The sequence below is a fragment of the Poecilia formosa genome, unplaced genomic scaffold (genome assembly GCF_000485575.1).
Source record: "Poecilia formosa unplaced genomic scaffold, Poecilia_formosa-5.1.2 Scaffold186, whole genome shotgun sequence".
Lineage (NCBI taxonomy): Eukaryota > Metazoa > Chordata > Actinopteri > Cyprinodontiformes > Poeciliidae > Poecilia > Poecilia formosa.
In genome coordinates, this window is record NW_006800125.1 from 836,353 (window position 1) to 849,240 (window position 12,888).

Sequence of the window (12,888 nt, forward strand, 5' to 3'; positions counted from 1 at the left end):
TTCATAATAAGTAAAAATAAAAAGTCCAGCAGAGTAAAAATACTCCTAAAAGTAAAAATCCCCCCCCCCCAAAAAGTTACTCAAGTAAATGCAACTAGTTACTACCCAACTCTGCTCTGAGTCAACACAGCTCTTATAACCACTTGGGTGTGAGAGGTAGTGAACATCAGAGGATGCATATCTTATAAAACTCAAACAAGCATGCACCACAGCACAGGTTAACACGTGAATAAACACGGGTGTGGGGAGTCATGCCAGAGAGGACTGCAGTTCTTACCATCACAGTGGGCCACATACAGAGCTTAACAAAAAACAAAAAAAAAAAAAAACGGAGCAGAAGGAAAGAAGAATCCAGATTTTTTTCTGTAAAACAAGGCTTTGGATCTACTGTGGCAGTCGATAGTATCCAATCATCACTTTTATAACTCTAACACCAAATATTGAGTATCAAATGTATCATCATTCCTGCAGCTTATGTAGCGGCAGGTGCTGTTAGTAATTCAATAGATTAGGATCTAGCGTTTGGTTGGACACATGGGTTAAAGTCCTACCTTTCGGACCAGATCCTGGTCTTCGATCATGCCCAGATCCCTCCCTACAGCCTGGGCGATCCGCTTCCCCGCCACCAGGTTCCCCACCATGACGGACGCAGGACCGACTCCGACTACGAAAGAGGAAGACATCGGTAAGCATCGAAAACCCAACGCACGCTGACATGAAGAGATTCTCTTTTTAGTCACAGTTACTTATGATTAATGAACTAAATGCAGTTCTTGTTTTAATGTAGCAGGAGAGCAACACAAATATACAAATGTCAACATAGAGGAAAAGAAAATCTTATCAACTTTGCTGCAAATCAAGTACTAAACAATAACATCTTAATGATTCGGGAGAAACAGAAGCCAAAATAATCCCTGAGATTAAAAACTGTTTTTATTTCTTTCACAATTGGATTATTTACCTTCTCAGCAGAGGGTGAAGTAATTATGTTAACTATCATTAACCAGCACCTTACAATCAAGTACTCTGGATGTTTTTTATTGACACCTGAGTACAATATACATCTTAATTTACTTTTCATACCACCACAGTTACTGTAACAGGATTTACATCTAACAAACAAAATAAAAGGAAAAACCAAAAAAAAAACATTATTTCAACACAAATTTATACACGTTAGCACTTTATGATTTCAATATGTTAGGAACTAGATGTTTATTGACCATAATGTGCATTTATACCTTCTTTTAATTGTAATTTCTAACATGTTTTTACTGTTGTATTTAAGCTGATCCTAATCTTTGTGTACATTTTTTGTTTTTTTATTTTTTGGCCACTATCTATTGCCAAATTAGTCAACGAAAAGTAGCACAACAGATTGACATACAGTACGTAGAGAGACAACAATAACAATGAGTGAGTAATTCTTTTGTCAGACTCACCCGGCTGCTTCTGGCGGGGCTTCGGCAGGTTGGTGACGCACGTGTGGGGGCACATCAGGATGTTGCAGGGGTGCAAGTTCCCATCCAAGAAGAACTGCTTGGTGTCGGAGATGTGGATGCCGCCGAGGGGTGTTTTGGGCAAGGTGTTGGCCGGGACCAGAGCCAGACAGTAAAGGCCAACCTGGTGGATGCTGTCGATGGCCTGGAGGGGGAAGCCAGGAAACCAGGTCAAACGTTGGTCACTTGGAAACATTAATTAAGACGCTTCTCGTTTACCTGAAGCACTCTGCTCATCCACTGGAAGCTGTCCTCCTCGCTGGCGTCTGGCCTTTGCTCCGCGACAATTACGACCCTCTCATCGTAGAACACGGTGACTGAAAACACAGCGATCCTGACGTACAAACAGGAACGGGAGAAAATAGTGGAGACTTTTCAGATAATTCAGAAACAGTTTAACATAGAAGGACTACAGAAAAAGTATCCATGTCCCTTTAGTAACTCACATAAATAAACCGACATAAAGTAGTTCAGAAGACGATATATTGTTGACTGCACAATTGTACTGGATTTTATTCAGGGGAATGAAGACAAACAAGTCAAACTTATCAGATTTATTCTCAATATTTTTTTTTATCAAGCATTATTTTTCTCCACTTCACAATTATGCAACACTTTACATTCATCCCCAGTAAAAATAAATTAAAGTCTGTGGTGATGAAGTGAAGAGACTTGGAACAAGTTTGCAACAAACTGAACTGTCCAACTGCATTTTTTTTTTACATGCTATGTTTGCTTTCAACCACTAGATGTCAGTAGCGATAAAGAGAGAAATCAACAGTCACACACGTTGGAGGAACATGCTTCGTCTACCTTCCACGGTACACCGTCTTGACCGGCTCCACGGCCAGAGCGGTGGCAGGTCGTCGGCGTTGTGCCTCCGGCTGCTCACCATCAGTAAGCCTTCTATCTTCCCCACCACAAAGATCAAACTGCCCTGTGAAGGCGGGAGGAGGGGCAAAAAGCTGAGTCAGTATAATGCATGTTGAGGGAGCCACGGTTTCACACGACTGGAGATGATATAATGAGTCGTACTTACTGGGCCAACAAACCCCAGGAGTCCTGACCGCACAAATGGAATCTCTCCAATAGGAACTCCATTAGCGTTAACCGGTATCACCTGAGCAAATTGCAGAGAGAAAGCCACATTAAACAGCTTCCTGTCAGCACACACACACGCACGCACGCACACACACACACACACACACAGCAGGCTGTTGGATCATCTCCCCCCTCACACATACCTCAAAGGTGTTTTTGGTGAGTCCAGGAAGGCCGTAGTACATCGTGCCTCCAGCACGGGAGTTGATTATTATCTCTCCTATCTCGTCGGTTTTACACAACTGAGGAGGCCCGTCTGGCCTAACTATACACATCAGAGCTGAAGGTACAAAAGAGGAAACCATGAAATAATTGGAATCCCTTAAACAATGACACTGAGCGTGCTGGCTGTAATCCTGATGCCTTTCTGTCAGGGACATCGGCTAAAAATGTCAGCTACATCTATGTCTTCTGCAGTTAAGTACGGGATTTGTTTGACCGTACTAACATGACGTGTCCAATGACTTGTTACAAATCGATAGAGTTACAAAAAGCAGCAGAACCAACTGCATGTGAGTAGAAACTGTTGAGGTAGTTTCTAAAAACCTGGAATAAATGAGAACCTGCTTCCTTCAGCTGCTGCATCTTGTTACCATCCAGAAAAATAAAAAAAAATTCTACAAAAATATGAACATGTACTATCTCTGTAGTGTCATTAACCAACTCACTCTACTGTCGTGTCTCAAAAATAGCTCATATGAAGTTTTAAAAAGCAGAAATGATTCACTTCAGTTTGTATTGAGAGTTTAAAACATTTGTGAAACACTACAGTCTACGACACCGTTCTTTAAATGATCTATTGTAACCAGCTGGTTAATGCCCGTTTTGTTCTGTTTGGATTCAGGAGGTGGGGAAAAGTGATTTGTCGCAACCAAACATAAAAACTTATGACTGATGTCTCATTGTGCGTTCTTCTGACTAACTATTATTTCCATGCAGTGGCTTTCCAGACGGCACCAGCACCAGACAGCACGATGGTACTTTTACGTGTTTATGTTCCAGTAAATTTCGATGTGGCTTTGTTGCAGCTTCCTCTAACCTCTGTATCTGCATGACATTTATTTTTCTTTCTTTTCACATGACTAATGCAGGTCCTCACCCCCAGGCATGACGTGTCCCACATCTTGTACGGTCAAGGCGGAGTTCTTGTCCTCGGTGTTGACCCGGATGACCCCGTAACTCAGGCCGCCCATGGAGAGGATGGCCCGCGCGGGGAGGGGCGCGCCTGGGACTCCCGGCCTAAAGAAAGCAAAAACTCAATTAAATATTTGCAATTACACCCATCTCATCTCTTTGGTTACCACTTTTACCATCAGCCAATGTGCAAGTGTGCATTTTCATCCATGTAGCAGTTCCAGAAAAACATACGGAGGTTGTGGTGTCTTTCATAGATTAATTATGTTGCTTTGTGGCTCTGGTGGTAAACAAATGAATTCTTCACACTTTTGACCGTTACTGCAGCAGCTACCATTATAATTCATAATCTGAAATATCTTTTTTTTTTTTTTTTTTTTAAGATATTCCTCCTAAAAGGTCATGTCTGCTCTCATTAACTGGATGATAACTCTAGTTAGATTTTTAAAAAGCAGACATATAAGCAGAACTGCAACAGTCTGCAGAAAATGGAGAAAACTAAAAGCATTCGATGTCCTCGGTTGTAGTGTCTTTTAATAGGCCCCAGGCTTAGTGAGCTTGGTTAAAATTAAGCTAAGGCAATGCATCTATCTTGTTCAGGTTCTTTTTGTTTCCCATCCTAAAGTCCACAAAAAACATGTTAAAAACAAAGGAACAGTGAGGTACCTGCGGATAGCTACTGTCATGGCCTCAGGGGAGGCGGCACAGGGGCAGATAACTTCAGGCTTCAGTCCATGTGACTGAAACAGATTCAGGAAGGCATCACAGGAAGAGACAGACCCTGGAAAAGAACAGAAATGTTACATCAAATCCATTTGGGTCTGCAACAGGCGTGTTGGAAAAAAAAAAAAAAAAAAATATATATATATATGTGTGTATGTGTGTGTGTTTTTGTTCAATTTTAAAGCACAAACACAAATGGAAACAAATATTTTTTTTAATTCTTTCTTCCATTTTTAAGCAGACCTGGAAAAAAAAAACTTAAAATAAACTCCAGACTCCTTCAGACATGCTTAGAACCAGGAGTTCAGCCAAAGCGGGTTTTTCCAGATTTACTCACAGGGGTTAGCACCATCAGCAACAATGAGCATTCGCAGTGAAGCCAGGCTGACATCTCTCTGGTCCCGATGAGCCATCATGGCCCAGTGCAGATCACGGCACTTCACCAAAGCCACGCGAGCTGCAGAGCAGGAAGAGAAACGCACCAAGTCACACGGGATTTTAAACAACAACGAGGCTCGCAGCGAAAGACTGACGTCGTTTACCTTTATTCATGTGGACCCTCTGCACCCAGGAGAGAGGACAAGCTTTCATTACGGCATAGGGAACGCTGATGGTGTGCATCCTGTTCATTACAGCCTGGGACAAAAAAACAAAACAAAAAAAAAAACACGGGAAAACAGAGTAAAGTTTAGCTGGAGGCAAACTACAAGGCGGCATTCTTACATGTTGATGTTTTAACTGTTATAATTGTCATCTGTTAAAATGTTATAATCAGATTTATTGTTAAATTAATTATTTTCCTTTTATGTTTTATTGTCTTTTCCAGATGTTTCTTGATGTGAAGGAAAGGAAGCTGAACTTTCACTGATCACAATCTAATTTTAAGACTAGGGTTTTTTTTTGGTTTTTTTTAGTTGTCTGTTCTTGATGAACCTTATTCTTAAGAGTGGCTTTAGTTTTGCAGAAACATCTAGAGTTATTCTGCTATAGGCTAATGCTGCTGGATGGTACACTGACCACGTCCCCTCTCTCAACTACTTGTCATCAATTCTCCAATTCTGCATTATTTGCAGTTAATCCTGCTGTTTTTTTTTTCCAATAAGGAGCCACTGATGGAGATAACAATGCCATTAACTTTGTCTACTCTCTTTGTTTTGTTGAGGGGCTTTTTTTCTTCCTGAAGAAATATCTATTGTTTAATGCTTCTGTGTTTCTTTCTTCAATAAAGCCAGGAACAGTGGCAGTGACTCCTCTGTTAGGGGCTCCGGATGTTTTTAGAAGAGTTGCGTCATTTAAACCTGCACACTGCATGAATTTATCCAGAGGGAAAACACTCACAGTGAGAACACCGTGCCATAAGCCCATGTCCTTTTTGAAGTCCAGGACATTCACTAAAGTTTCCCCTTAAAACAGAAACACAAAGAAGATCATAAACATTTTGTCGCCCGATGTATCGTGCGTACGACGCCGTCGCCAGCCATCCACTCACCCTCGCAGTAGTTGCAGGCCTGGGTCAGCGCTTGGCAGTGGGTCAGCATGGCCACTTTAGAGACGGCCACCCCAACCACCGTGCCCTCTTTACTGGCCTTGTACTTCACACAGAGGGAGCAAAATGCGGTCAGAAAGGTGCAAACATGTCCTCAAACATGCTGAAATGAATTATCAATAGGATTAGATGGGTCGTTCAGGCTAAAATTGGAATCGGGGGTGAGGAGGAGTCGGCGAGCCCAGCTCTGTTACCTCGATGTATGCAGGATCGGTGTTCGCTGTGGGGATGTGCGGCTGCCAGTCTTTGGACGGCTTGGTCAGGTATTTAGAGTCTGTTATCACCCACTTCATTCGAGGCCAACCTGGCAAAGAGCATCATCAGGAAACTGTAAGTTAAACGTTTAGATTAAAATCATTTGGAGATTTCACTAGAAAGGCACCGTCCATTTTATTTCCAAGCAGTTTAAAGTAGGAACCACCAAGACTAAGCTACTTACTGCTTTATAAGTAGTAAGTAGGAGAGTTGACTAGTACATAATAAAAACATGCTTCAGGCTTGATTATTGAGAGATTGACTGTTCTGTTCAAGAAATCCTTCAAAATGCAACGTTTAAAATCTTGTATTAGAGTTTTTATTAGGAGAGCAACAGCGATGATGTGACCCCCGAAGCCTCTCTCGCTCTTTAATTGATTTAGCTGAGACAGAAGCACGCCAGTCAAATCGGATAAAACTGACGAGTTAGTTGTTGCTTCAGGGGAGATCGTTATTTATTCGCTGACAAGACACTTCGACATCTGCGGGGAAAAAAGTAACACCAACAAAACCCCTCATTTCAATCTGCACGGCCCGTACGACGCAGCCCACCACCATAAAGAAGAGCTTTGAGTTCCTCTGGACTAAAACACGGAACATTTAACTTTTTTATTAACCACACAGAACCAAGATAGAGCATTACTGAACTGCCTGGACTTATTCTAAGTATATCCCTAACATTGCTCTGCCCCTGGTAGTTCACTCTTCTCTCTTACTTGGTTCAAATGAGAATCTGCTTTAATCAAACAAACATTGAGTTTAATAGGAAGATGCTGAAAATACTTTACTGGTCATTTTATTGTTAAAACTCGTTGTTTGAAGGCATATCTTCTAGTAAGTGCATCTTATTCTTCTCTTTACATATCTCGGCACACTCCAGGCACCTTCCATACCTTTGAATTGCAGTATTTCACCAGTGGGGGTCTTCGGCAGGCCTTTCAGGCAGATCTCGCTCGTCAGAGCCAGACCGACTCCACAGCTGCCGAGCAGGAAGCCCACCTGACTGATACCTGCATCCTAAAAACGCAGTATGCAGTTAATCACAAAATATAGCAAAATATACGTCTAAATGAGCCCATTTGCTGTGAAGGGTTCCATACCTTGCGAGACAGCGGTACCTCAATGGGTACAGGTATGACTTCAGCCAGGAGGCAGCCGTAGAAGGCCACCCAGAACATTCCTGGGTCGCTGTTTGGATACACCAGCGCCACCTACCAAGACAGTAACTTTCCCTTTAGGATTGCTTTCTGTCTCGACTTCTATTGATTGTGCAAAAAACTCTGCGGGGTCCCTGTAAAAACTCTGAAGACCCTTGAGAAACTATTCTCATCCTTAATTTTGTTTTACAGAGAAACAAAAAGCGGGGAGCAACTTGAAGCAATATCTGTGTCTAATGACTTTGTCCTGTCAACAGATCCTACAGTACCACCTGCAATCTCTGTATTTTTTCTCAGATTTACTTTATATCTGACTCTAATTAAGGGACATTTGTAGGCGATTGCTATCACTGGATTTTACTTTGGCATCAGAGCAAATGGGACTAAATACAAATAAAAAATAAAGGTATTACATTTTAATAAAAGTTTGTATTTTTTCCCTTCAATATTCCAATCATACACTTCTTTTTGTTAGTCTGTCACATAAATTCCCAATAAATCGCAAGAAAAACTGTGTTTTTATGATGACATACTAAAAAGTGTAAGAGGTTTGAACAGTGTCACAATAAATCACACCTTCTAACAAGTGGAAATATGATAAGCACATTTTCCTGTTGACTTGTAACTAGATTTTAAGGATGTGGCTTGTTGGTAAAATGGTACTGAATCTTCACAGCTAATGTCGGAGGTTTGCAGATATTTAAAAAAAAAATGCCCGCAGCAAATTTTCTGTCCTAATAATCCTCTTCTGTATCTGCGTGTCTGCAGCCTCACTTTGTCTCCGGGTTTGAGGATTTGCTCGTTCTTGGTGCCCAGCTTGTTCAGGAGTGTGTACGCCAGCTTCACGCTGCGACTCCACAGCTTCCCTAGCACACAGAAGGTGGGGAGGAGGCGACACGTTACCACGGCCAAAAGCAACCTCATGTCACGGATAAAACACATTTTTTACATTTTCAGTATAAGGCTTCCAGGCAGATTAAAAAAAAACAAACAAAGAAAAAAACACAGACTTGACCAAAAACCTTAAGTCCTTGGTCATACAGTTGAATCTTGTGTCTCACCATAAGTCAGGGTGTAGAGAGGCTTGCCCGTGATGTCCAGAGCAGTGAGAGCGGGGCTCTTTCCCTGAGTGGCCCCCCAGCGGGCCAACGCCGCCTGCAGGGCTGGTGGCCAGTTGCTGACCACTCCCAGAGGCTCCCCTTTCACCGGGATGATCTGACGGCCCTCCGGCCGGGGAGTGTTGGGGTCCGGCTGGGGCACTGTGATGAGCAGAGACCACAGACGGTTTTTGGGTAGGTTACAGATGGATGACTCTCTTTACTAGGACAACAAAAAGTCAAGCCAAACGCATTCATTACAGCTCACAGGTGCTGTCCCTACTGTCCACCCATAATCTTCTTTATTCATGCAGAGACGGGACACGTGTGATGTCATCAGACGTGCACCGCTCTGAAGCTACATCTACTAAGTAAAGGAAAACAAAATCAGGACTTCATGTGCAGACCAGAAATAAGTAGAGTTAATAATGTTACGTAATGTAATTAATTTTAAGAGCAAACAGCAAAAAAGATTGTTAGTTTATTTATTTAGAGAATATCACATTTACTTATTGCTCCTATGGCATAACAAACCAAACGGAAAAAGGTAAATAATAATTTCTAAATGTCTGCCCCGGAGGCGGAGCTTGGAATATTTAATGATCTTAAAAAAAATAAGCTCCACTGCACTGATCTAGAATTTGCTGGCTACAGATTACATTTGTAAAAGTTTCCATAAAGACTTAAACACTTCCTACTCACTTATGGAGTTCCTCAGGGTTCAGTGTTTGGATCAAAGGGATCAATTATGCTTACTTTTTTTTTTCTGTAAAGGTTGATTATTCCAATTAGACTATTTCTGAAATACGTCAAAGTTTTGCTTTTTAAGAACTTCATTTAAAAAAAAAAAATCACTTTTTGTTGCTAAAAACACAAACATTGAAACACCTCCAACAATGCAAAAAAAAGTGTGCATAAATGACGGGAATGACATTACATAACACTAAATTATAACATTATCTGATTACTACATTTACTATCCACTAATGTGAACCCAGATGGTATTGTGTTCACGTTTATGGATAAAGTAGTTGTAACTCGACTTCGGGGTCAGGGGTCAATGAGTTTTCTGAGCCAGCATACCTTGGACGATCTCCTCGGAGTCGTCAGTGAAGAACTCACTGAGCGGGGGTCTCTTAGGCCTCTTCAGAGTGTTTAGCAGCTGCTGGATCTTTGTGGAAACTCTGCTGCTCACAGGAACTCCTACGGAGATGGTGAAGGTGGAAACACGCGAGAATGAAGCAGTGACATTTCACAGCTCTAGCGAACATTACGATACGTCAGGATGTGTTCAAATGCATTAAAATCTTATCATCTGCTGTTCTTCATTCCATTTCATAAGTTTTAGAACGGGTTTGGGCTTTTCATCAGCATTAACTTCGACGTTGGGGCAATGAAAAGCAGCAGCTCTAGGTGGGTGTCATCGATACTGGGAAAACACAGAGAGATCTGGGAGAAAGGTTTTCAATCTCAGGGCCACACATGAGGATAGTTTGTTGTATTCCCTTCTATGATCATCCAGTACAAACGACAGGGAGAGTGAGGGTTCACCAGGAAACAGGAGATAAGAGGCTGTGGTTACGAAAAGTGTCCTTACTCTGCATATTACCTCTCCCTGTTAGCCAGTCAAATAAGGATCAAAAAGACAAAAAAAAACAACAAAAAGCATTACGTCTGATGCAATAGATACAAAAGATGAAAATCAACACCTTTCTCATGAAAGAGAAATAAGCAAATGTTAATAAAAAAAGACGCCTAGGCTTAGGTCTGGCCACTGTGTGGCGAAGCCGTTACCATCGGCGGTCTCCATCATGCTGGAGCGGCTGTGGCCGCGGCTCATCCCTCGGACGACGGCGTTGGAGGGCAGGTCCACCCGCGGGCCTCTGGATGGGGGCGCCACAGCCGTCACATCTGGAGGAGGGGCGGAGTTCTCAGAAGGAGCTGAAAAGAAAATGAAGTGCAAACAAATTTCACTGGAAAGAAGCAAGAAACAAGTAAGCGTGAGGACTAGATACTGCGAAATGTTTCGTGAAACCCCAGAGACAAAACATTGGAGTTATTTTGTTATTTGAAGGTAAGATTTACTTATTTCCTCGGGATGCAGATTAGTTTTTTAACATATTTATAAATTAGGCAACATTACTAGTAAGCCCAAAGTATAGTTTCTACTGTTATGCCGAGTATCACTTCTAGTTTAGTAAAGGCCAACAAAATATAGAAGGATGTCGTCGTTTACAAAAGCAGGTAACTTTATACTTTCTGCTTCCAAATTGAGAAAAATAAAACGATGATCTCAAAACGTCCAATAAACTCAGAATCTAGTGAATAATAATGAGTTTGCGTTACTTAGACATCCAGTACTCCCGTGAGGAGTGTTAGATTTATGTTCTACTTTTTTATTTTACCTCAAATGCAAAATGTATCATAACTCCACAATCAGGACAGCAGACAACAGCAGCAGGGAATAAAAATGTTTGATAAAGCTGTAATGTAGCTGAAAAGCATCTTCTTAGTTTGTTAAACAGAATCGGATTTTTAAAGAGAAATTCACTGTTTATCACAAAGTAAAGGAGTTTCACATTAGCCTTCTCAGGGTCCTTAGCAAACTGACTGCGGGAGCAACTTGTAGGACAAATGCAACACTTTTGTGTCCATGAATATTTCATCAAACCCTTCCTCACCAATGCGACTGTGAGCCAGCATGTCCGCCACGGCTGCAGCGCGGCTCTGCTCCTGAGGCTGGCGGTGAGGTTGCTGCTGAGGCTGCTGCTGCTGGGGCTGATGGTGAGGCTGATACAGCGGCTGGTACTGCGGCTTGTACTGCGGCTGAGGCTGGCTCTGCGCCTGAGGCTTGGCCTCACCGTGAGACATCGTGGAGGACGCGGAGGACGAGGTGGAGGAGCCCTGGGCAGAGCGGTTCATCCAGTAGTCCGAGCTCTGCAGGTTGGGATGGACTTGAGGCTGAGGAGCGACCGCCGAAGACTGCCTGCGTGCAGACGTCTCATCTTCAGACCCTGACGAGGAATCTGTGAAAGACCAAGAAAAAAAAAAAAGAAAGAAAGAAAGAAAGCGATAATGTTTAGTTTAATACGTTGATGTCTGAATTTACAGGTGCACTGAAAGAGAGACAAAAGTCTGGGCCTTACCTGGTGGTGTGCGGGTTTCAATGGGGGACTGCACATAAGTGGAGCGCCGCTTGGTTGGCATTGGCAGCGCCATTTTTTCCTCTTTGTTTTTAGCCAGTGCAGCTTGGACAGCCTCTGTATGGATATCTGCACAGGCAGAGGAAAAAGAACACACCTTGAGTCCAATGTACTCTAGTTCTGAGGCAAAAGACAACAAGAAAAAAAAGGAAAAAAAATCAACTTAAATGGACTTAAAGTTTAAGGTTTTGCTGTTAAAGCCCTTGGCCTTTGCAGGCCAACTCGCTAAGAAGCTCTTCTAGATTCATAAGGTGTGAACGCAGCAAAAAACTTTTATTTTATCATTGACACATTGGAACACTGGAGATTTTCTTTTTCCAGTTAGATCTCGCAAGCAAACTCAAATAAACTCAAATAAATCATCTTACAAGATTAAATCCATCTAGACTTGATGAGAAGGATTACTTTATTCTTAGCGATAACATTTTAGCCTTTTTTTTTTTTTTCCAACGAGATCCTGCTTAAAATCTGAGAAAGGAGTGATGAAAATGTTTTCTCGACGAAGAACAAAGCCACGAAGGAGAGAAGAAAGCGGCGCATTAGCCCACTCGCAAGCCTACACAGACAAAATGCACACAGCAACAAACACAGCGATGGCTGTTCACTCGATGACACCCACAGGCGCATTAAGTGGCACCACGTGACCGAGAGCACGCTCAGACCATGCAACACAACATGTGCAAGAGAATTATGCGCTGAGAGAAAACACATTTATTACTTCAGTGAAACTGTTCGAACATCGAGAGATAAAAATAAATCCAGAGCGGCCCACTGCACAGCGGCAACGGGGACTATAATTACGTAAACGGCGCTCTGATGAACAGATTACTGTGGGCTAAATTATCCTTCCTCATAATGTGCATTTCCCTCCCTCTCACACACAGGAGCGTCAGGAGAGGGCGACTCCTCAAACGTGTCCTGAAGAATGACGGTGTTTCACAGAGACAGTGTGGCGTTTAGAAGCTGGGCTTGTGTTTAACCGCAGGTCCAAGCTACAGATGAATCCAGTGGTACAACACAAGCCTGATGTGGGAACAGGCTTGTGTTGTACCAGGGAATTCCTTGCTTTGACTTTGTTTTGTTTTTTTCATAAGTTTGAGGTTCGATCTGTCGTTTACACTTGAAGCGTAATAGTAAGAGAAATAATGTGGGATTGGTAGTAATGTTTATAGG

General features: G+C 42.3%; 1 protein-coding gene across 1 annotated transcript in view; it reads right to left on the bottom strand.

Annotated features, from left to right (window-relative positions):
* The window catches only part of dip2bb (disco-interacting protein 2 homolog Bb), a 46,475-nt gene that overhangs the window by 8,911 nt on the left and 24,676 nt on the right, over positions 1 to 12,888 (bottom strand). Inside the window, 23 exon segments of the mRNA XM_016678584.1 lie at positions 552 to 664; positions 1,443 to 1,644; positions 1,719 to 1,833; positions 2,313 to 2,361; positions 2,364 to 2,436; positions 2,539 to 2,619; positions 2,744 to 2,880; positions 3,700 to 3,839; positions 4,401 to 4,515; positions 4,795 to 4,914; positions 5,000 to 5,093; positions 5,796 to 5,860; positions 5,947 to 6,049; positions 6,198 to 6,307; positions 7,152 to 7,275; positions 7,359 to 7,469; positions 8,190 to 8,281; positions 8,477 to 8,674; positions 9,596 to 9,715; positions 10,110 to 10,127; positions 10,307 to 10,453; positions 11,194 to 11,538; positions 11,659 to 11,784. Coding sequence (XP_016534070.1) covers positions 552 to 664; positions 1,443 to 1,644; positions 1,719 to 1,833; positions 2,313 to 2,361; positions 2,364 to 2,436; positions 2,539 to 2,619; positions 2,744 to 2,880; positions 3,700 to 3,839; positions 4,401 to 4,515; positions 4,795 to 4,914; positions 5,000 to 5,093; positions 5,796 to 5,860; positions 5,947 to 6,049; positions 6,198 to 6,307; positions 7,152 to 7,275; positions 7,359 to 7,469; positions 8,190 to 8,281; positions 8,477 to 8,674; positions 9,596 to 9,715; positions 10,110 to 10,127; positions 10,307 to 10,453; positions 11,194 to 11,538; positions 11,659 to 11,784 — 2,798 coding nt within the window.